The following is a 23,608-nucleotide window of genomic DNA, read 5'->3' as shown; positions in this document are numbered from 1 at the left end:
ATTGTTTGGCCATGTTGAAATTTGAAAAACATCTAAAATCTTGTTTTTACTTTTTTTTGCTTTCAATACATTCAAACAACCAGATATTCTTTGCAAAAACACCCAACCAAATATTTCTCACTTTTTTTGAAATTTTGAAATTGGAGTTGAAGATGGTGTTTTGTTTGGTTATATTTTTTACAAAGAATATTTTGTTATGTGAATGTAGTTAAAGTGAAAAAAGTGAAAAAAAAAGTGAAGACAAGTTTTTAAGTGTTTTCCAAATACCAAATACAACTTCAAGTTTTATTTGAAATTTTCATGACCAAACGCTTATTTTCAAATAAAGTGAAACAAATTCCCTAAAAAAGGTGAAAAATGCTAATGGCCAAACGGGTCCTTAAAAAAACAAATAGTGCTCAGGCTTATACTTAAAAGGAAAAAGTTAAGCCTACCCCTAAATATAAGGAATAATTTTGGCCAAAAGCTCAACTTTTAAGTGTGTAATTGAGAAAACACAAGTTAGCAAGGGGTGCGTATGTATTATTCCCTGTTACTCTCACAGTTCAATTTTACTTGTCCGATTTTAATTTTACATATCCCTTAAGAAATAATAAATGAAATCCATAATTTACCAATATATCTATATTAATTGGTGCATATTTTCATTGAATTTGAAAAATGATTTAAAGTGAGTATTTAATACTATGGGTAAAATAGGAAAAAAAATTGTCTTCTCCTTGATATGCTAAAAGTGACAAGCAACAGTGAAAATCTATTTTTAGAATATTGGACAAGTAATAGTGAACGGAGGGAGTATATGACATCCTAAAAGGGGGAAAGAACACCATATAAGGGCTCGTTTGGTATAAGGAATAAAAATAAATAATTCCGGGATTATATTTGTGATGAGTTTATTCCACGTTTGGTTGGAATAAAATCGCAGTATAACTAATCTCAGAATTAGTTATCCCGGGATTGTAGTGTTATTTTATTCCTATGGAAGGGTGGAATAACTAATCCTGAAATAACTAATCCCGGAATAACTTGTTTCCAATCAAACGACCCTAAGAGTCCCACAATTATACATTTTCATTTCTACTAATAGACAAAATACTCCTTATAGCCTATTTGGCCAAACTTATTTTCCCCAAAAGTGTTTTTTCCTTTTCAATAAATGCTTATTTTAAAAACGTGAGGTGTTTAGCTAAATTTTTAAAAGAAAATAAGTGCTTCTGAGCGTAATAAAAACATATTCTTAGAATCTAAAACAATAAATTTTTATCCAAAAACACTTTTAAAAAAATAAAATTCATATCCTGTTTGATCAAAGCTTCCAAAATCTTAATGGGGAAGTAAAATTATAAGTGTCCCACTATTATATAAAGGGTAAAGGTTAAACAAATCTTTTTATAACAATATTATTTCCACTAAAAGACAATAACACTGCTCCTTTACTCCGACATGGACTCTGAAGAACTCAAAACACTCGCCGCCGAGCAACGCCGTCAACTCACGGCGGCGCGTGACATCACCTCTGACTTCGATTTCGCTTTCCAACTCCAACTCCAAGAAGCTATTAACGCTTCCATCTCTCTACAACCCTCCACGTCAACCACCCCCACCCCCACCCCACCCACCCAACCACCAAAACCCGAAAACGACACCGTTTCAAAGTACCTACAACTGGAACTGCTCCAACTCGAACGCGAAGTCGGCGATCGAGAACTGTGCGAATTAGAATTCAGGAAAATGAGAGATGATCTGAACCGTCGAATCCACGATCAAAAAGTTGCTCAAGAGATACTACGTATGCCTGAAGATGAGTGGGACAACAACGGGGACTATTTCGAGGTTCCGTTTGGTGAAGGAACGTCGAAAAACAACAACGACGACGATGAAAATGAGGTTTTTAGGGTTTATTTTAAGGGTTTATTAGTTGAGAAGGAGGGTGATTGTTTGTTTTCTGGTGGGATTGGAGTTGCGATTTGCGATTCGAGTGATGAATTGTTGTTTGAATTGAGGAAACCGTATTATGGAAGTGGGACGAATAGACGGTGTATTGAGCTTAAGGCACTTATTGAAGGTTTGAATGCTGCTATTGCTTTGGATTTGAAAAGGGTTGTTTTTTTGTGTGATTACTTTTCCGTATTCCAACTTGTAAGTCCCCACATTTCATTTTATCAGTTAATAATTTCTATGGTGTTACTCATTTGTTTGTCTTGTTTGCACATAGTTTAAGAAAGTAAATAAGACCGGTGAAAGATGTGTAGATGTACCAACATGCCCTTTAATCTTAAACATGCCATGTGGAAAGTTGGAATTAAAGGATTGCCAAAAAAGGAAAGAGACATTCTCTTTGAAATAGATTAAAAAGGAAAGTAAGACAAACAAATTGAAACGGAGGAGGTAACAACAACAACATACCCAGTATAATCCCACAATTGTTGTTTGAAATGAGGAAACCGTTTTATGGAAGTGGGATGAATAGATAATGTATTGATTTTAAGGCACTTATTGAAGTTTTGAAGGCTGCTACTGCTTTGGATTTGAAAAGGGTTGTTTTCTTTTGTGATTACTTTCCTATATTCCAATTTGTAAGTCCAAACATTTCGTTTTATCAGTTAATAATTTCTATGTTTTTACTCCCTCTGTCCCAATTTATGCGATACAGTTTGGATTTCGAGAGTCAAATAAGAAAATCTTTGACCGCTAGTTATTCGTATGCCCTTTAAATATTTTAAATTGTTAAGTATTGTGACTTATAGTATTCCCTCCGTTTCAATTTATTTGTCTGCTTTTGACTTGTCACGGAGTTTAAGAAAGAGGTTTTTAGGGTTTATTGTAAGGGTTTATTAGTGGAGATTGGAGAATTATTATTGTTCTTAGAAGGTGGTTGTTTTTGGTGGGATTGGAGTTGCTATTTGCTATGTTGCTCGGACTCTTTAGAAATGTCGACGGGTGCGTGTGAGATTCTCCGACACGGGTGCAGCAACATTTTGGAGAGTCCGAGCAACATAGGCTATTTGTGATTCAAGAGATGAATTGTTGTTTGAAATGAGGAAACCGTTTGATGGATGTGGGATTAATAGACAGTGTATTGAGTTTAAGGCACTTATTGAAGGTTTGAATGCTACAATTGCTTTGGATTTGAAAAGGGTTGTTTCTTTTGTGATTACTTTCCTGTATTCCAATTTGTAAGTCCACATATTTCATTTTATCAGTCAATAATTTCTAAAGGTTACTCATTTGTTTGTCTGCTTTTGACTTGGCACGTAGTTTAAGAAAATAAATAAAGCTGGTGAAAGATATGTAGATGTACCAAAATGCCCTTTAATCTTGTGGTCTTAAATATGTCACGTGAAAAGTTGGAATTAAAGAGTTTCAAAAAAAAAAAAAAAAACCGCAAGGGTGGCTAAGTTGGTTGAGCACGGGGCTTCCATAATGGAGGTTTCAGGTTTGAAACCCCTGGCCTACGGCAACAGGGGATTTGCCATCTAGGTCTAGCTCGTCGCACGGGGCTTGTCTAGTGCGGGTTATCTCTCCTGTGTGGTTTGTGGGAATCTTGTGGTCTTAAACATGTAACGTGAAAAGTTGGAATTAAAGAGTTGCCAAAAAAGGAAAGAGACATTTTCTTTGAAATAGAATAAAAAGGAAAGTAAGACAAACAAATTGAAACGGTGGAGGTAACAACAACATACCCAGTATAATTCCACAAGTGGGGTATGGGGAGGTTAATGTGTACGCAGACCTTAGCTCTCAACCTTGAGCTTGAGAAGGTAGAGAGAGAGGTTGTTTCGGGAGACCCTCAGCTCATAGCAAGGCGAAACGAACGGTAGTATCAGTTAATAATTTCTATGGTGTTATAATACTGTCATCCCAATGTGAGGTTATACAGGGGTTATAGTGCAAGGATTGTTAAAAGGTAGGGGTGTCAAATGGGCGAGTTGGGCTGAAATTGACCCAATCAAAATGGGCTGAGGTAATAAATGGGTTGGGTTAACATTGGCCCAAAGTTACTTGGGCTGAAATGGGTTGGTACACTCCCAACTTGACCCAGTTTTTTTGACGGATCACTTTTCTAGGTGAAAAATATTTTCTAGAAATATGTTTTTCGCGAAAAGATATTTTTCCTGAAAAATATTTTCGCCGATTTTTCGTGAAAAATATTTTTCAAAAATATTTTCCTTCATATCAAACACACCACAAATTTATAAAATACATGATATAAGAAAAGAAAATACATAGAAAAAGATAAATTAAATCTCAAGCAATAAACCCAAATTTAAGTAAATCTTAATAATGGGCTAGAATAGGGCTGGTATTGGGCTAAGTTGGAGATCACTTTAAAATGGGCTATGTTGGGTTGGGCTAAAATCAGCCCAATGCAAAATTATCTTGAGCCCAACCTATAAAATTTTGGGCGGGCCATCATCTTTTGGGCTATATTTGACACCCATATTAAAAGGAGATAAATAATACCCGTGTAGCTAATACTGTTATTAGCTATCTCAAAGTGAATGAACAATTGGAGGCCAGGATTCAAAATCCCAGTAAAATCCTTTTGCCTTTCATAAAAATAAAAATAAAAGAATCGTAGCAAAGCCAAAAAAAAAAAAAAAAAAAAAAGAAGAAGAAGAAGAACCCTCAGGGGTTGGCCTGGTGGTAATTGGCTTGAGCCTTGGGGTGCTCCCTTTCAAGGTCTCAAGTTCGAAACCCACTGGGTGCAAACAATTTCTGAGGGCCATCGGACTGGGGTAAAACCCTGAATTACCCGTGGTGCACTTGCGGGAAACTCCTTGCCGAGGGCCTGTGCACCCCCGGGATTAGTCGGGGCTCAAAGAGACCCGGACACCCGGTGCTTAATCAAAAATAAAATAAAAAATTGTTCATTCACTTTGATTGAAAGTTGTATACAAACATGTCAAATATTTTGTGATGTCCCAAAAGCCAAATGGAGTGTCATATAAATTGGGATAGTGGGAGTATTAAGCTTCACACCGTAAAGTCTAAGTGACTAGGAACGGTAAGATTTTTTCGGCGTTGAGCAAATCTGTTTTGACTTCTGAGGCTCCAGAAGATTAGTCATTAGAGCTCCATTCCTAGCTATCTGCTGGCACATTGTCTTTTTATTAAGAAAAACAGATTAGGATACATGCATGATATAATGTTGGTCCCGGTTCATAAAGTAAATCAATACAAGGACATCTTTATGTTCTGGATTAAAGAGCTAATGTTTTTCTTAAGATATAAGGGATGGTTTGGTATGATGGATAAGCAAAAATAGTGATGGGATAAAAATTTAGTACCACCTTATCCTTTGTTTGGTTACTAATTGTGGGATAAGTTATCCCAGGATTAAAAATAGTGCTGGGATAACTTATATCCATCAGAGGGTGGAATAGTAATTCTATCCCAGGATAAAACAGTGAAATTGACTAAAATAGCCTTGAGGTTCTCAAAACCCTTTTTCTACTACATAAGGTGGAGGATATTTTTGTAAACAAACAACTTTTCCTTAAAAGTTATGCAATATATGTTACTTTTAATACAACAAACGAAACAATCAATAAAAAACAATATCAGAATAATTAATCCCAACATAAATAATCCCAGTATAACTTATCCCAACGTAATTAATCCCATCATAACTTGTGTTCAAACCAAACGACCCCTAAGAGTTAAGGTTTACCTGACTTAAAAATAGTACGGGATCACTGCATTGTCTGTCTGCGTGGTATTATGAGCAGAATGAGCTCACATGTGTAAGCCTACATAGATGGTATAACTAAGGAGCTGTTTAATTGAATGTTATCTCGATTTCATGATTTACGCTAATCAGAGGTTTCCTTCTGCAGTGTTTTCTTTTAAGCTGACCTATCCTGATGAAGGAATAATTTATCTTTCCAAAAATTTATGGCTCAAACTTGTTAGTTGCTTTGTTAGTTGAATTTATTTTAGCCTATCTACAATAAAGGGAAAACTCTAGACTTGTTAGGGTAAGTTTTTTTGCACAAAATACAACATTTACTACTGTTTTTTGGTTTTGCTGTCATATATTGAACTGTTGATTATTACTCAAGCTTTCCATAGTGCTTAATTTGCTGAAATTATGTGTCTGGGGAACTGTAGATTACAGGCCGATGGTCAGCCAAACAGCAGAAGGTTGCTGCTTTACTAAACCAAGTGGCTTTGCTTCGACAGAAGTTTTTATTCTGCCAGCCCTCTCTTGTGCCTCGAAATGAAATGAAGTTTGCATTTAGATTTGCAAGAGAGGCGATGACTTCTCAAATAAAGGAAGTCGCAGAGTCGGATGCTTCAAGGAAAGCGTACGAAACTTGTGTTATTTGTTTGGAAGATACTGATATTGGTCAGATTTTCTCAGTTGATGGTTGTAGGCACCGTTATTGTGTCTCCTGTATGAAACAACATGTTGAAGTGAAGCTGCTTCATGGCATACTGCCTAAGTGTCCTCATGCAGAGTGCAATTCAGATTTGAAACTGGATAGCTGCAGTAAAATTTTGACACCTAAGTTAATTGATATTATGAAGCAACACATCAAGGAAGCCTCTATCCCTGTAACTGAAAAAGTTTACTGCCCTTACCCAAAGTGCTCAGCTCTAATGTCGAAATCTGAAGTTTTAGAATATTCTAATGGTTCCTTTCTGGGAGCTGAAAGACTCGGAATTAGGAAATGCACAAAATGCAATGGCCTGTTTTGCGTCAATTGCAAAGTTCCCTGGCACTGCAATATCACGTGCGATGAGTATAGAAGGAGAAATCCTCCTCCTCCGGAAGATGTTAAGTTGAAAACTCTGGCAGCAACGAATTTGTGGCGCCAATGTGTAAAGTGCAACCACATGATTGAACTTGCTGCAGGGTGCTACCACATGACTTGCAGGTAAAGACATGGGTTTCAAGTTCCATTTGTTTGACTCAAACATATAATTAGTAGGGGTGGCAAATGGGCCATTTGGGCTAAAGTTGGGCAGGTGAAGATGGGTTGAACCTATAGATGGGACAAAGCCCAACCCTGCCCAAAGCTTGTTTGGGCTAAGATGGGTTGGTCAAGATGGGCTAAATGAAGGGTCATAACCCAACCCGCCCAACTTAACCCACCGTTTCAATATTTTGAGAAACTAAAAATATCGATATTCTTTGATTGTAAATATTCTCTCACTCATGCTTTTTTAAATAAACGATGTTTTGAAAATCAAATTTAAATACTTTTTGGATATAAAAAAAAAAACTCAAACATATGTTTTTACTCAAAATAATAAAGATATTCACTGTAAATATTTCCTTGTAAGTTATCCTAGTACATAAATTATATTCGAAACTATTCCGAAAATAAATCAAAAGAAAATTAAATGTTACTTGACGTAATGAATATTGATTTTGTCAGATTCCTCTCTTTTACCCCTTTGTCTTATTTATATATTTTTATGGTTGTCTTGTACATAACTAAGAGTGGCAAACGTATGTCGAATATGGTGGGTCGAAAATCGGTTAAACAAAAACGGATCAGCATAGACCCTCAGGAAAAAAATTAAAAACTTAAAAATAAAAAGCTACTAGTAAAAAAATTTAATAAGGAAATAAAAAATTAAATAAATAAATAAAAAAATTCTAAAGAAAATTAAACATGAAGATTTTAAAAAATAAAAATAACTACAAAAATAAATTTAAATAACAAGTAAAAAAAAAAAGTTAATCATGTTTTGTAGCTTTTATTCTTATGAACAGAGGACAATTCATGGGTCAGTTTGGGCTCAGTTGATGGGCCAGTCTGATGATTTGTGATGGGTCAACTTGGCTAGCCCAAATCAGTCCATCTTCAAAATCACTCTAACTCAAACCCATTAAAGCTTGAGCGGATCAAATGGGTTTGGGCTAGTTTTGTCATCCCTAATAATTAGTAAACTCAAATTTTGGAATCACGTTAGCTTGTCTTTTTCCTTGATGCAAGTAGTATGTCCTGTCAATATATTTCTGCTGTCTACGCTATGCTTTACTTTGATACGACTCATACCCGCTTAACCCAAATATAAATATTTGCTATTTATAATCTCCGTGAGAGTTAGACTGGATCAAGTAAACACTATTAAGCCATATGCTCCTTGTCAAAATGGAAGTTTGTCGCTTGTTCCAGACACTATTTCAGCTGTATTAGTAGATTCTTTCAGCTGAGGTGTCCTGCTCTGGCTTTGCATGGTTTCTTTTCTATTTCACCCCCCTCTTTTTCCTGTCGGTGGAGCGGATGAGTTAGGTTATCAAGTTGGTTCAATATCCGCTAGATGTATTGTTAAGTATTTTAGTATGCTTATCAAAAAACAGAAAGTACTTCGGTGAATATATTTGTGTAACATGTTACTGGAAGTTTACTCTCCAAGATCAGTGCGGAGGTACATGTTTCCAATGTAATGAAATTGTGGTCTGTGCTCTTTGTGGATATCGGTTGACCTTGGAAGAAGTATTTCAGCACTACCTTTTTTATTATAACAATTCTGGCTAATATGTCTTGATCTTTTTATCAAGTTATGGTGGTGACCACTTCCCTACTAGCACTAGTATGTTTGGGTTAGTATATGCACATTCTGCTTTAGTTGATCATATTAGTACCCACGGGCCAAAGGATAATAAACTTCGTTAATCCTGTTGTGCATCGGGAGCCATGTATAGGAGGTCCATAGACTAATGCATATGAGTTTACTATTACCACTAAACAGTAAGAAGATTAGAATGTGCTACAGTTCTAGCAGGACAAACAAAAGTCAGAGGGGTTAGAGGTAGTGAGTAGTGACTCTATTCTCCTTTTTCTATTTTTTGTTTTTAAATGTGTGTAGTAGAGATCAAAGATGAACTAGTCATCTGTTGTCTTGAGATGTTTCGTTCTTCCTCAATTGTGGTCATACATGATACTTACGGTACTGTAACGACCCAACCCGCTAGTGATATTGTCCGCTATGAGCCTAGGCCCGCACGGTTTTAAAACGCGTCACTAGGAGTAGGAGGTAAGCCATACTTACTTATATACTCAGCACCTCTCTTGTGTTGTGCCGATGTGAGACTTTCTTCCTAAGCTGGGGTGTCACTTACACCCTCTATTATGGACAACGAACCAACTCGCTAGTGATACTTTCCACGATGGGCCTAGGCCTGCACGCCTTTAAAACGCGTTACTAGGAGGTAAGGTATGCTTACTTATATACCCAACGTCTCTCCTGTGTTATGCCGATGTGAGACTTTCCTCCTAAGCTGGGTGTCACATGGACTACTCGACTTTTCTGTCTTTGTTGAATACAATTGTGTTTTATTGTATGTGTATGATGTACTAACAACATTCCGACCTGTATGTACAGATGTGGGTATGAATTTTGTTATACATGTGGGGCACCATGGAAGGACAAGAAAGCAACTTGCTCCTGTAAGCTTTGGGACGTGGATTACATTTTAGATTCTGATGAAGATGAGAATGAGGATGAGGATGACGGCGATGATGATGAATATGTTGCTTATTATGATACCGATTCTGATGATTACTACTGAACGTTGTAGTGGCAGCCTCAGTGCTGTGTTCATCATTCTCTCTCTCTATATATATTGGTACTTGACTATTTGGAACATTTAGTGGATTTTGGGTATTTGCCGGAGAAATTATCACATTTTGTGGTGCATGCTCTTGTACATATGATTATGGTGGTTGTCTTGGTCACTCCATCAGTATAGGACATTGCCTCCTTTTTTGATATATATATATATATTTTGGTGGTGTAGCCCGAGCTAATTGTGTATTTTCAGAGGTGAACTTGGAAGGGCATACTTATGTTTAGAAAGCCAAACATCCTTTTGATTACTGCTCCATCTCAAAATATTTGTCGTGGTTATTAAAAATAGTTGTCTCAAAATTATTTGTCGTTTTCGGAGTTCAAGGCAAAATTGAACATTTTTTTCCTATTTGACCCTTGGTAGGATTTTTCTTGAAGACTACAAACTCTTTGTTTATGGGGTGTAGTTACTCTTGTGCAAGTACCAACAATCGGAAAACCTTGTTATTTTAAACTCTTCATCACGTTTTACAAAATGCAATCACTATAGTTAACAACTTCCATCATTGTATTATGAAGTATAAATTTGTTCATTAACACATAAATTGATTTGAAAATTTAATATAGAGAGATGATAGCTTGGACATAAACAAGGTTAAAGTAGTAAAAATGACGTTCTAATCATTATTTCTTACGGGGCGTGTAAATAAAAAGCGACAAATATTTTGAGACGGAAGGAGTATAAAAGGCTCAATTATCTGTGGTTTTTTAGTACCAAAATTATTTGTCCAATTCTTTCTCGTTTATTTCCCAGAATTACCACACTTGAACAAAAATGTATCTAGCAAATGTTGCCCCTGCCCCTCAGGTATGTGGCTGCTGGTATATACCTAGCACTGCTCAAAAGGGTAGTTGACCATTTTCAGCTTTCGTTATGGTTGCCCCCGTATCATGACTAGAGAAAAAAATTGTTACAAGAGTCATCATTTTTTTTTTTTTTTTTTTTTTTTTTTTTTTGTTGTAACTGAGCATATCTTATTACTAAAAGTGTCACTGTACATCTCAAAACAAAAGGAAAAAAGAGACGTGCCTATAGCCAACTATCTGGACATGCCCAACATCTTCACTACCCCAACTCATAAATTAAGCTAGATAGGATAAAAAATATAGCATATTCAAGCAACTAGCTAGCTTCACATGCATGCTTGCTCGAACAAACACCTCTTGAACTATCTTCTTCACAATGGCATCTCCATTTCTTTGTGTGTTTTGGAATTTCCTTCAAGCCACAGGTCATAGATAGAGGCTGCTAATGTCATTCTAAAGATGGTAGCCACATTGCCTTTGTCTTTACAAACAGTTTCACCCCACTGAACTTCTCCAGCCCAATTCAAGACTTGTCGACTAATACCTGCCACTCCAGAATTCTCCTCCAAGCATAACAACACATCATCTTTATTAGGATAAATTTTTGCACTACCTAATAGCTCGTCATTATGTTCGGTGTTTGTTAGTAAAAAGACTAAAAGCACAAGCATTGCTTAATTAAAAGTCAAATATTTTAATTTGAATATTATAAGAACTAAAGCTGGAATAATGCAATAATACAAGGACTAAAAATAATTTCCTATTTATTTATTTATTTTTGAACGGCCAGGAAGTTATATAAACAGAAAAATCAAGATAATTTTTCTAAATCAATCTAAATTTATATATTACATTATTTTCTGGTATAATTCCTGATATGTTACATCAATAAAATGAATCTTTTCATATTTCAGAACTTGGCAAGTTATTCTTGTTCACAATTCAAAGTGTATATAGGAACCACCAAAGATCGTGGCGGGATAAGTAGCTCTTTATTTTCAATCAAAGATTTCGAGTTCGAGCTCCAAAAATGAAATCACCTTTAATATATACCATTTTACCTTTTAAAGTGAAACTCTGATTAATTCAGATTATTCAAACTGTAAAATAGACACGCAAAGGAAAAATAAATAAATGGGAAAGGCAAAAATAAATAAATATAACATTTTGTCAATCCTGTACTACAGTACTTCCGCCGTCTAATTTATGTGGCACCGTTATTTTGAGAGTCAAATGAGTTTTTCTTTGACCGTAATTTTTCATATGCCTTTTAAATACTTGAATTGTTCTACAGAGTGGTGGTTAGACCAACTATGTTATGCGGGGAGACGTGTTGCCCAGTTAAGAAAGCTTATGTCTAGAAGATGAAAGTAGTAGAAATAAGGATGTTGAGATGGATGGGCTAGCATACCAATAAAGATAATATTGGGAAATGAGTGATTCGAGACAAGGTGGGAGTAGCCCCCGTGGTGGAAAAGATGTGGAAAGGAAAATCGAGATGGTTCGATCATGCGCAGATACTCTAGTGAGGAGGTGTGAAAAGTTGACAGTGGTGGGCCTAAGGAGAGAGAGAAGTAGGCCAAAGAAGTCTTGGGGATAAGTGATTAGGCAGGATATAACGCAGCTTCAGCTTACTGAGGACATGACCCTTGGTAGGACGGTGTGGAGACCGAGAATCAGAGTAGAGGGCTAGTAAGTTTCCGCACCGATTTCTTTTCCGTACCAGGAGTATTAGTACCTTTTTTACATTTGATTTGTCACGACCCGACTAGGGGGCCATGACGGGTACTCGGAGCTGACTACCGAACACCGCTCATACTGTTAGTCATCATACTTATTCTGCATTTATCTATTGCTCCACACTTCTAGTCGTAAGGAAAACCATTTTTTTATTTTGAACATATCTACATTTATATACGTAAGCCCTTCGGCTATCAAGATAATATATATACAATGAGGAAAATCATGAAACCATAATACCCACACATACGTATCTACGAGCCTCTACTAGAGTACTATACATGAGGACGGGACAGGACCCCGTCATGCCGAAAACCTATGTACACAAAATAATATAACAAAATAGCACCTCCAGAATAATGGAGTGCTCCTGTAAGTCCGCTGATCAGCTACTATGAATCTGGGTCACCTCCCCGTCTACCTGTCGGCATGAACACAACGTCTAAAAAGAAAGGACGTCAGTACGAACAGTGTACTGAGTATGTAAGACATGAATAATACTGGCATAATAAGAAATCAGGAAGCATGATATGAGGATATAACCTGATCAACCTTTAAAAGTAAACACGTGCTATACATCTCATATATATAAACATATCATATGTACCATCGTCGTTAACCCGCGTCCGGGTAACCATCATATGCCGCCCACTAGTGGTGTCATGTCCGGTCCTCTAGGCACGGTGTAATCATAAGCAGCCCGCATTAGCGGTGACATGTCTAGCCATCCAGGCACGGTGGAATCGTATGCAGCCCGCCTTCGCGGTGATATGTCCGGCCATCTAGGCACGGTGTAATCATCATCATCACATACTTATCATAAACTTATCATAAAGCATGCATTAGAATTCGAAGGTAATCTATAACCATATCGGGGTGACGTAAGGTCGAGAACCCCCGATTCCATTATGGAGTAATCGTAATCATCATACCTCACCTCGAAAGAACTAACATTATAAGGTGGGTTTAGCAACAATGAATACATCAAGGAATCATATAATGATCATTAGCCTCGTAAAATGTCATATCATATTCATAGCATGAACATCGTGAGAATATCGTATCATAAGCTTTAGAATCTCTAGACTTAGGTTCATCATTACCTTTATCGTATTCATAACATATCTCTTATTCTTTTTATCTCATAAGAGGCTCTATATAACATTGACTCATATTTTCCAGAATGTAAGAAATTCATGGAGAATAAGGAAAATAATATCATAGGAATCATGCCTTAGAAATGAAGGGGCTAGCCTTACATACCTTTTCGTTTAGCTACTGTATCACTTGAATGCTTCTCTCCAATACTCACGTCTCTACCTTCAAGAAAGTTCATACTAAAATCAGGTAATCGAAGGCATGCTTAAGCTTAGGCTAAAGCTAACGAAAATTGGATAACATTTCCTTTGTTTCGATGACTTCCTTCACATAATAAGCGATTCTCAACATCAATAACAACACCCACAATATCTCAATCAATAACTTCATCAAGCTAGACATTATTAATTTCTCAACATTCCCTATCAAGCCCCTTTATAACCCTAACTGTGGCACCATACCGTAGCCATCCCACACAATGCCTCTACAACCTCTTTAATACTATTCATAGCAATCTTATTCTCCTTACCTATCAAAAACTATGATTCAAGTTAAGTCCTGATTCAAGAATATTATTATTTCCATATTTGTACTCCATATTCTCCTCCTTTTCATAATCAAAGTCTTTCAACCTCTCAATACTTTTAATAGCATGAAATAAACATAAAGCTTACCTTTGGTGATGTAGGAATGGACTTTGAATGGAATTTCTTCACTTGGAGAAAACCCTACTTCAACACCAAAAGATCCTTGAGTTCCACAAACCCTAGAGAGTATCCTCACCCTTGATTCCACAATTTCTTGGTGTGTACTCCTTGATTTCCCTTGAATATGTGATGATATAATGAGAGAATTTTTCTAGAACCTTCAACACTTGGAGAGAGAATGAAATCTGAAATTTTGGGGGGTAACTTGTCTATTTATAGCTGGAACTGGAATGTTCCTGACGAGCGGTTCGATGAGCGGGTCGACGGTCACGTCGACATGTCAACGGTCCGTCGACGTGCTTCTGCAGATCAGAAGCTCCAGAACCATATCGACGGCGGAGATCGACAGCCCGTCTACGTGTCGACGGTCCGTCGACGTGTCTCGTCGATCGGTTTCTGCAGATCAGAATTCTCAAAATCATAACGACGGTTCGTATTGATGGCCCGTCGACATGATCGACGGTCCGTCGATGATGTCTAGTGTCTGCAGATTCTCCTGAGTCTCCTCAGCCTGAGTCGGTTCAATCCGTTCAACTTCTAATCCTGCAATATACCTGGAATACCCACTAGTACCCCCATACACGGGGTAAAATGCTTAGCATCTCAATGCTCGGGTATAAATTTCCATTTCAAGGCATACTTGGCTAGAAAACCGTAATTCTCCCCACTATGAAAGCGAGAGGTGTAACATTCTTTCCTCCTTTAAAAACATTCGTCCTCGAATGTTAAGTTCTCGAGAATTCTAAAGAAATTTCGCCAGAGTTTCCCCTGTAACATAGCGCTATCACCCTGTCACAACATCCCACAATGAACATGCCTCATAGGACCACAACACAATAGCAATATATTTATGGCCACACACGACCGAAAGCATGAAAAGAAAGCATACATACCTCATAATCTTGATGTTTCATCTTGGATATCTTCTGGGGGTGGAAACAAGTGTGGGTACTTAGACTTCATATTTTCTTCCTCTTCCCAAGTCATTTCTTCTCGGTTATAATTTCTCCATAAGACTTTGACTGAAGCTATTTCTTTATTTCTGAGCTTCCGCACTTGCCTATCTAGTATAGCGATAGGTACTTCTTCATAAGCCAACTTTTCTATCACTTGAACATCATCTACCGGCACGATCCTAGTAGGATCTCCGACACATTTTCGGAGCATTGAGACATGGAAAACCGGATGGACTAATTCAAGTTCTGGAAGTAAGTCCAATTCATAAGCTACTTGACCCACCTTGCGGACAATCTTGTAGGGTCCAATATATCGAGGACTCAATTTTCCTTTCCTTCCAAATCTCATCACTCCTTTTATTGGTGATACCTTCAGAAATACCTAGTCATCAATCCGCATAGGATTTTTGGCGACTTTGGGTTGTCATTAATCGATCTCGGATAACCTTGATCTTTTCCACCGCTTGTTGTATCAACTCAGGGCCTATTAGTTGTACCTCTCCTACTTCAAACCACTCAATTGGGGATCTACACTTTCTTCCATATAGAGCTTCATATGGGGCTATTTGAATGCTGGAATAGTAGTTATTGTTGTAAGCAAACTCAATTAGAGGTAAGTGGTCATCCCAACTACCACCAAAATATACCACACATGCCCGTAACATATCTTCTAAGATCTGAATAGTGTGTTCGGCTTGCCTATCAGTTTGCGGATGAAACGTCGTGCTAAGCTTTACCTGAGTACCCAAACTTTCTTAGAAAGACTTCCAGAATTTAGCTGTAAATTGGGCTCCTCGATCTGTAATAATAGATATCGGGACGCCATGAAGTCGCACAATCTCCTTGAGATATAACTTTGCATAATCTTCTGCTGAATAGGTAGTTTTGACTGGAAGAAAATAGGCTGATTTTGTCAGTCTATCCACAATCACCCATATAGAATCATACTTGCTTCAGCTTACCGAGGACATGACCCTTGGTAGGACGGTGTGGAGGCCGAGAATTAGAGTAGAGGACTAGTAAGTTGCCGCACCGATTTCTTTTCCGTACCAGGAGTATTAGTACCTTTTTTACATTTGCTTATTCTTAGATCTGTAGTAAAACTTGATAGTTTCAATCGGGGCGCAAGTGCCTATGAAAAGATCGCTTGGATTTATCCATGGTTTATTTGTCTAATTTATTCCTTATTGTCATCGTGAGTTAGGAACCTTGAATCGACTGCCAGTGATAAGTCGGAGGAAGGTAAAGATGACGTCAAGTCATCAAACCACCTCATCCTGGACCATCGCACATAAAACTATAACCGATTTTTTTTTATCTAGCATTAACTTGAAACCACGTGCATCTAAAATACCTTTTACTAAGACCAATGTAGTTATATTCAGGACTGATAAGGCTTGAGCCCACAGCTTCCGCCTTAACAGGGAGGTGCTCTAACCAATTGAGCAACAATCCTAGAAAAATAAATAATAATGAAGAAATGAAAATTATACATTGTTTTTGTATTTTTCATTATTACATTTGACATGGCTATACAGACTCGAACCCTAACCTTCTCGGCAAAATAAGTCAATGTTGAAACTGAAAAAAAAAAAAAAAAAAGAAGAGCTAATTAGATGCAAATAATGAATCATAACAAAAACAAAAAATAAAGTTTATCTTGTTGTTACTACTGTCTATTATCAGTGTTGCTTTTTTATTTCCTCTTAAACCGAGGGCCTATCAGAAATAACGTGCCTACCTTCGGGGGGGGGGGGGGGGGGTAAGCTTTGCATGCATTTTTGGGAAAAGGGCTACAATATCCTCCGTTATAAAATTTGGTAAAAAACCTCCTCCCGTCATTAAAATTTTCAAATATACCCCTATCTTAAAGAAAATTCCCAAAATAACCCGATTTCATTTTTAAACCCCCTCCATTTAAACCCGATCCAACTACATAAAAAATTCATATGCGACCAACTTGTTCCCGAGTCCTATATCTGGAGTCACTAGGCACAGGAGCGGGTAACCCGGGTTTTTCATTTAGTTGGGTCGGGTTTAAAAATAAAATAGTGTTATTTTGGGGAGACAGGGGTATATTTGAAAACTTTAATAGCGGGAGGGATATTTTTACCCAAATTTGTAATGAAAGATATTTTTGGCCCTTTTCCCAAAGTAGAGTAATATTTTCGACCTTTTTCCCAACATTTTTCCTTTCCCAGACCCCACTTGGTGGGATCAGGGTATGTTGTTTTAAATATTTGAAATGTTAACAATTTTGTTTTATAATATTTGTCACACAGTTTCTTAATATGTCAATTTTATACCAACAAAGTTAAAAATTTCATATTTAAATTCAAGATAAAAATTACTCCATCTGTCCCAATTTATGTGATACACTTTTTTTTAGACCATCCCAAAAAGAATGATACATTCCTCATTTGACAACAATTTAACTTTAAACTTTACTCCGTCCGTCTAATTTTACTTGTCCACTATATTAAAAATATGTGTCCAATTTTACTTGTTCACTTTAGAAAATCAAGAGATAATTTACCACTTTTTTTTCTATTTTACCCTTAGTATTAATAAGTCAAAATTTTCAATTCCCTTTTCCAACACTTTGGAATTATACTAGTCAAAACTATTTTTTTTACAGGGAATAGGTAAATCGTTGGAACCCATTACTTAATTAATTGGCTACACATTTTTTTTTGATAACCTTTAATTGATTCCAATCGGTAATTAGCAATAATTAGGGGTAATATGGTAAACTTTTAATCCTAGTTTTGACTCCTTAATAGGCGTGTCAAGTAAAACTGGACGAAGGGAGTATCTTTTACACTTAACGAGATAATTTATAACCATACAAATATCTTTAACTTATTTTAGACCATAAATTTCAAAAATCCTCCTTTATTTCTTAACCTCCATATCTATATCACACAAATTAGAAAAGAGGAAAAAAGAACAAAAATGGTAATATCAGATAAATTTGAGATAAAGAAAGTGGAATGGGGTGAAAAGTAAAGAAAAAAAGAAGGGGTAAAGAGAGAATAGGGGGAAGGAAGCCCTTGCCTTGAGCCTGAAAATCGCATCATCTCCAAAACAGAGCCGAATAGCAGAAGAAAACGAGATCGGAAAAAATGAGTGGAACAGTGAAGAAGATAGCAGATGTAACATTCAAGGCAGGTAGGACTATTGATTGGGAAGGTATGGCTAAGCTTTTAGTAACCGATGAAGCTAAAAAGGAGTTCTCTAATCTCCGTCGTGCTTTCGATGATGTTAACTCTCAACTCCAAACCAAGTTCAGCCAGGTACGTACCTCATCTCTTATGTGTAGATCTAGGGTTTCATTGCTGGATCTGCGCTTAGGTTGCTGTTTAATCAGTTTTTTTTCTAATTTATGTTTAATTTAATTGAACTTGGATAAGAGGCTCTAACACAGAAGGGATCTTTGCTTCTAATCATGCAGGAGCCTGAGCCCATAAACTGGGAATATTACAGGAAAGGAATTGGTTCTCGCTTGGTCGACATGTACAAAGAGGCCTATGAAAGTATGTGGAACACCCCATTTCTTTTTGTGTTCACCATCTTTTCTAAGAAATATTGGCCACAAATCCCTTTTTAGCAGAGTCTAGTGAAGACAAGCATATGATTTCTTGATTAATCTTTGTTTCCTTTGCGTCTGCAACTCTGTCTGGAAAATAATCAAAATCATCACTGCTAAAAGAAAATGTCAAACTCTAATCGAATGTTTTCCAAACGCCTTATCCTAAAGTTCTTGTTGAAGGATGCCTCTTCTTGAGAAATTACTGCGTGCATGGCCATAACTAATACTGTAATTGATAAGGATGAAGAGCTTCTGGAATGAGCTATTTGTGCAACTTCTTTTGTCATACAAGAGATCATTTTCCATTTTCTCGATGTAATGAATATTATTAAGAATGATGTGTGCTCGTTTTATTATATTCGTTGTTTGACGTGGTGCATAATTTGGAGAATATTACTATCTAGAATTGGATCAGTTATTTAATAAAGTCTATGTATATAAGTTACTGCTTGCCTGGACCTGCCATGTGTCATGTTAGGTTTAATCGACGTTCCAGAGTTAGGGGACTTTCTTGATTTATCTTTGACATGAAAAGCTAAATATTCTTGATGGTGGCTAATTAGCAAGTTAGGGCGAGTGAATGTTTGACTTTCCACAGCAGAGAATGTTTAGTGCAATGAAGGTTAAGTGAGGTGCCTGAACTTGATGGATCCAATTCTGCCGTGAATCATCTGAAAATAGGACTGTTCCTGAGAAGTAATTGGTAGTTAACAAACGTTAAAGAATTAGCCAAAAAAAGGAATTTCTTGTTACATGAAAGTTAAATCAAGCTTGGCCTAAGGACTCCAGGTTTATCACTTTGATTTGCTTGGGGATGAAAGATTTTTATCTTTTGTTTTATTCAGACTCAAGTATATGAAAGACATAATATCTTTGTGCAGCTGTCAAGTCCACAAGATACACAAGTTTTGGGTACGTTGACACGGCTGAGAGAAACCTAGATTTTGGCCGTCAGCATGAGGGTGATAGACTTGAAAAGCTATGCTTTAAGGTAGCTAGGGGTGAGGGGAAGAAGTAATAGAGAGGTCTTAACTTGAGGTCTGATGCAAAATTCGGAAGAACTAAAGAGCATGAAGTGTCCTCATGTACCGTTATGATGAGTTATGTGTTTGTTTAAAACTTGGTCTCCTATTTATACCTTCAAATTTGTTTTGGACACAAAGAAATGAGAAATTCCCTCTCCAACTGCAAGACCATGTAGAAACCTTTCACACTAGAAAACTGAGTCTTAACTTTGTTATAAAATGAACGAACCACGAAGCAATAGCTAGCATAGCCAACAGCAGCTGCAACTTTTCTATCAAGCTAATGTTATTCGCTCTCGAATTCTTGCATTACATCTGGTTAGCTGACCACTGACCAGCTTTACAAAAGATTGTTAGAGTTTAGACTCTTTCCTTTTTGCTTCTTTGAACTGCTCGTCGACTCAAATTTCACTTGTTTGACGAAGGACTCAATCCACCGCGATTTTCTAGGCTCAGAATTCTCTGGAAATGACATAGCTCCTGTTTGAAATATGTGCCCCCTCCAGCATAATAAGAGTTTTCCCTTAGTTATGTGAAACATGGAAAAAACAATTTCAATATATTCCCTTCTCCTCCCTATCAATCAGAATTCTTGCTAGGTCTTGTTCATTTTTCCCTCAGCTTGTTCCATAATACTGTAATAGGATACATAAATTTTTCCAATTCGTTTTTTTTTTTTTTTTGGATGTGGTAAAATGGTGACTTGAACCCACAACCGTTGGACGTGGAGAGGGTGCTTGCCACTTGAGCTACCCTCTTTAATCTGATTTTTTCTTGCAATCTTTTACCAAAATGACCCGCCAATGAATATATGCCCTGCCCAAGCCAATCCATCCTAACCTGTGCGGGTAAGGTGGGTTGTTTTTTCATGGGCTAAATTTCACCTACCTGTCTCCTGTAAATTTTCTTTGTATTCAGTTGAAATTTTTGATTGTTTGAAGTCTAGATAGCCTTGTTTATATGCAATTCCTTCTGTCATGGAGGTCCTGCTTAATATAGATTGAAAGAAGCAATTACAATTATCTGAAGCTAGTTTACTGTGATTCAACTTATATATGTGACGTTACTCCTTCAAATATCCTCGTCTAGAGCTAGTGATTTGAACTATGTTGTCTTGCAGGCATTGAGATCCCCAAGTTTGAGGACACAGTTACTCCTCAATACAAACCCAAGTTTGATGCCTTGGTAAGGGAAATCATGATACTACTCTCTCCTCTTCACTGATCTTTTGGTCTTGTAATTTCTTTTTTGTTTCCTTATTATTTTATTTCTGTTTTATACTGGTGGGATAATTAGTTGTAGGATAGATGCCGTTCTAGTATAATGGTGAGTAAAAAAAAAAAAAATACACGCAAGGGTGTGGGCTAGCGATCAATGAAGTGGATGAAAACTTTAGAGACTGGATTTCAAATCCTAGCGGAGACAAAAAAAAAATTTGCTAAGTAACTTTTTCCCATCTGCCTAAACCTTGGTGGATACAGTTACCTGGTACATGTGCCGGTGGGGGACAGCGGGTGCCCCGTGAAATAGTCTAAGTGCGCCAAGTTAGTTGTAAAATAGAGTCCTATCAATTGAACGAATACTCTGAACTGAAGTCCTTACTCTGAACTCTTACTTCTGTGCTAATTGAATTCTTTAAGAGGGGTAGTCTGTAGTCAGCTACTTACAGAAAGGGATCAACTTCTTCAAATGGAACAAAAGGCAAAGTAGGTTGAAGTTATTTAACAAAATGAGATAAATACAAGAATCATCTTGTGAATTTACATGTTTCAAATCTAGATTTTTAATTGGCTGTCATGTTTCATCAGATTTGATACTTACAATAGAGACCTATGTTCTTGTTTCCTCTTATATTGTGTGCATGTTCTAGAAGTGTTGATGCTAAATTAAAATTCCATGTTCCAAAGATATAGTTAAAAGTTTCATGTTCCGGAAATTGTTTAATGATTTTTTTTCAAAACAAAACTGCAGTTGGTGGAACTGAAAGAAGCTGAGAAGCAATCTCTTAAGGAATCTGAAAGATTAGAAAAGGAAGTTGCTGAAGTGCAAGAGTTGAAGGTGATGCAGAGCTGCCGCTTAATTTCCTTTACCTCCAGATAAACATATCAAGTTATTTCTCTTCCTCAATATGCGTATTTAATCGTAGCTCTGTTTTGATTTACAGAACAAACTCAGTACCATGACTGCAGAAGAGTACTTTGCGAAGCATCCTGAGTTAAAGAAGAAATTTGATGATGAAATTCGAAATGATTACTGGGGCTACTAATTAGCCTAATGAGCAGTTTTTGGGATCCTCCTGTGGCGTGGATTCTGTGTGTTCATCTGTTATTTAGAAATAAAACGGAAGAACCAATTGGTTTGATTTTCATTTGCTGGGCTATTTTGAAGAATTTTAACAGCTACAATGTACTTCAGCTCTGAGACAAATGTAGCATCTGTTTGGAGGACAAAGATGTCTTGAGTGGACAAGTATATCATAATTCCATTTCTGAAGAAATCTTGAATTCTTTTCTACTGGAATCCTCACTATTTGGCGTTAATCTTCCTGTCTTTTTTCTGACCGCGACTTGTGTTTTGCTGATTTGATGTTATGATTGGTATATCCTTGCTTGTTTGACAAAAGAAGAGATGAGATTCTCAAATATTTAATGTAATATCCAGTGCTGAGTGTATTATAGCACATCCTGGAATTTATTATATCACGGGTTCAAGAAATTTTACCCAGTCAGGATAAAGTTCCATGTTCAATGCATTTTGTATTCGTGGTTAAACTGTTACTCTTGTGCAAAGAAGAGTTGCATTTCCATTTCTCAACATTCTTGTGGAATTTTATTTTGCGGTCTTTGTTGACGGCTGTCTCTGTTTTCCAATTTCTGACATGCTTGTCAGCTTTATTTTCCAGGAGAGAAAATTTGGCTGTGACGAAATAGACTTTGATAGGATTGCAACAGGTTGCTCTCTCCGACTCAAATTATTTGTCCTTTTTTTTTATTTTTACACGCCTATTAAGAAATATTAATTTGGAGGGTGTTTTGACTACTTTATTCTTATTTATGTTTAAATTATAATATCTAGCCATTAAATATTTACTCTATTTATGTGTGTCATCTCAATTATTGATAAAATTTTATTAAGGATAAAATGAAATTAATTAATTTTTTCTTGAAGTTTTTAAATGATAAATAATTTGACTTAATTATTTTAAATAATTATAATAAATAATTTGAGACGGTAGTCAATATCAGCAGGGTCCTTTTGCTTAATGGAGTCAAGAGGATAATGAGTGCCTTTATTTAGCATCATGTGAATTGTGCTTAGCCCTTTTCTTATTTTAAACGCCTAGAATCATAAGGATCGATTATGGTTGATGTGGCACTTTCTATGTGGTTGATAGGGGAAAGTAGTATTATGGTTTAGGATAGCTATTGTATTAAGTCAATTCATGTTAAATGCCAAGCGGAAATTACTTTTTTGGGGTAAAATAACAATGGAACATAGATAAGGCACCTTTTGGCTTATGTAACCAGCTGGCTGTTAGTTATTATGGGGTTTTTACGTGGTGTAGCTAACATATAAGAAGCATTTAAGTATGATAACTATACTTTAATTTTATTACAAATCGTAGCTATAAGGTATTTGTATTTACAACAACTATAAGGTATATATATTTGATTGACTGTATGTTTGGGCAAACTAGATATATAATGTGTTGCTTGACTAATCTATATACATATGTATTTGACTGACTGTATTTTGACAAAGTAGAGTATTTAACTTAATATGTTGTTTGACTGATTTATATACATATGTATTTGACTGACTGTATTTTGGACCGAATACACTCGTATACACGCGAAACAGGTAAAATATAGCTACGAATTATAATTACAAAAATAGTAGCTACGGTGGGTTAGAAACCTGAAAACTATAGCTTGTTACATTAAGTTATCCTATTCCTAACTACTCTCTTACATAAGTTACCCTATTATAACTACTCTCTCCTTTGGACCTATAATTGGGCTCTCAAGCAACTGGAAAATTGCAAGAATGTGGGTCATTTTCTTCTTGCAAAGATAGGGGGTAGCATATTCTCAC

General features: G+C 36.5%; 2 protein-coding genes across 2 annotated transcripts; both read left to right on the top strand.

Annotated features, from left to right (window-relative positions):
* Nucleotides 1-1,384: 1,384 nt before the first annotated feature.
* On the top strand, nucleotides 1,385-9,756 carry LOC132600799 (E3 ubiquitin-protein ligase RSL1-like). Its single transcript, XM_060314190.1, has 3 exons — nucleotides 1,385-2,139; nucleotides 6,112-6,881; nucleotides 9,343-9,756. The coding sequence occupies exons 1-3, from the start codon at nucleotides 1,444-1,446 to the stop codon at nucleotides 9,527-9,529; spliced, it is 1,653 nt and encodes a 550-aa protein (XP_060170173.1). The 5' UTR covers nucleotides 1,385-1,443; the 3' UTR covers nucleotides 9,530-9,756.
* Nucleotides 9,757-17,892: 8,136 nt separating this feature from the next.
* Nucleotides 17,893-22,027, top strand: LOC132600797 (ATP synthase subunit d, mitochondrial-like). The gene is made up of 5 exons (XM_060314189.1): nucleotides 17,893-18,192; nucleotides 18,351-18,432; nucleotides 20,634-20,698; nucleotides 21,485-21,571; nucleotides 21,678-22,027. Exons 1-5 carry the CDS (start codon nucleotides 18,022-18,024, stop codon nucleotides 21,777-21,779), a joined length of 507 nt encoding a protein of 168 aa, XP_060170172.1. The 5' UTR covers nucleotides 17,893-18,021; the 3' UTR covers nucleotides 21,780-22,027.
* Nucleotides 22,028-23,608: the final 1,581 nt, after the last annotated feature.

Source organism: Lycium barbarum, chromosome 6 (assembly GCF_019175385.1).
Source record: "Lycium barbarum isolate Lr01 chromosome 6, ASM1917538v2, whole genome shotgun sequence".
Lineage (NCBI taxonomy): Eukaryota > Viridiplantae > Streptophyta > Magnoliopsida > Solanales > Solanaceae > Lycium > Lycium barbarum.
The sequence above is the reverse complement of the archived record's forward strand: the minus strand, read 5'-3'. Positions and strand labels throughout refer to the sequence as shown.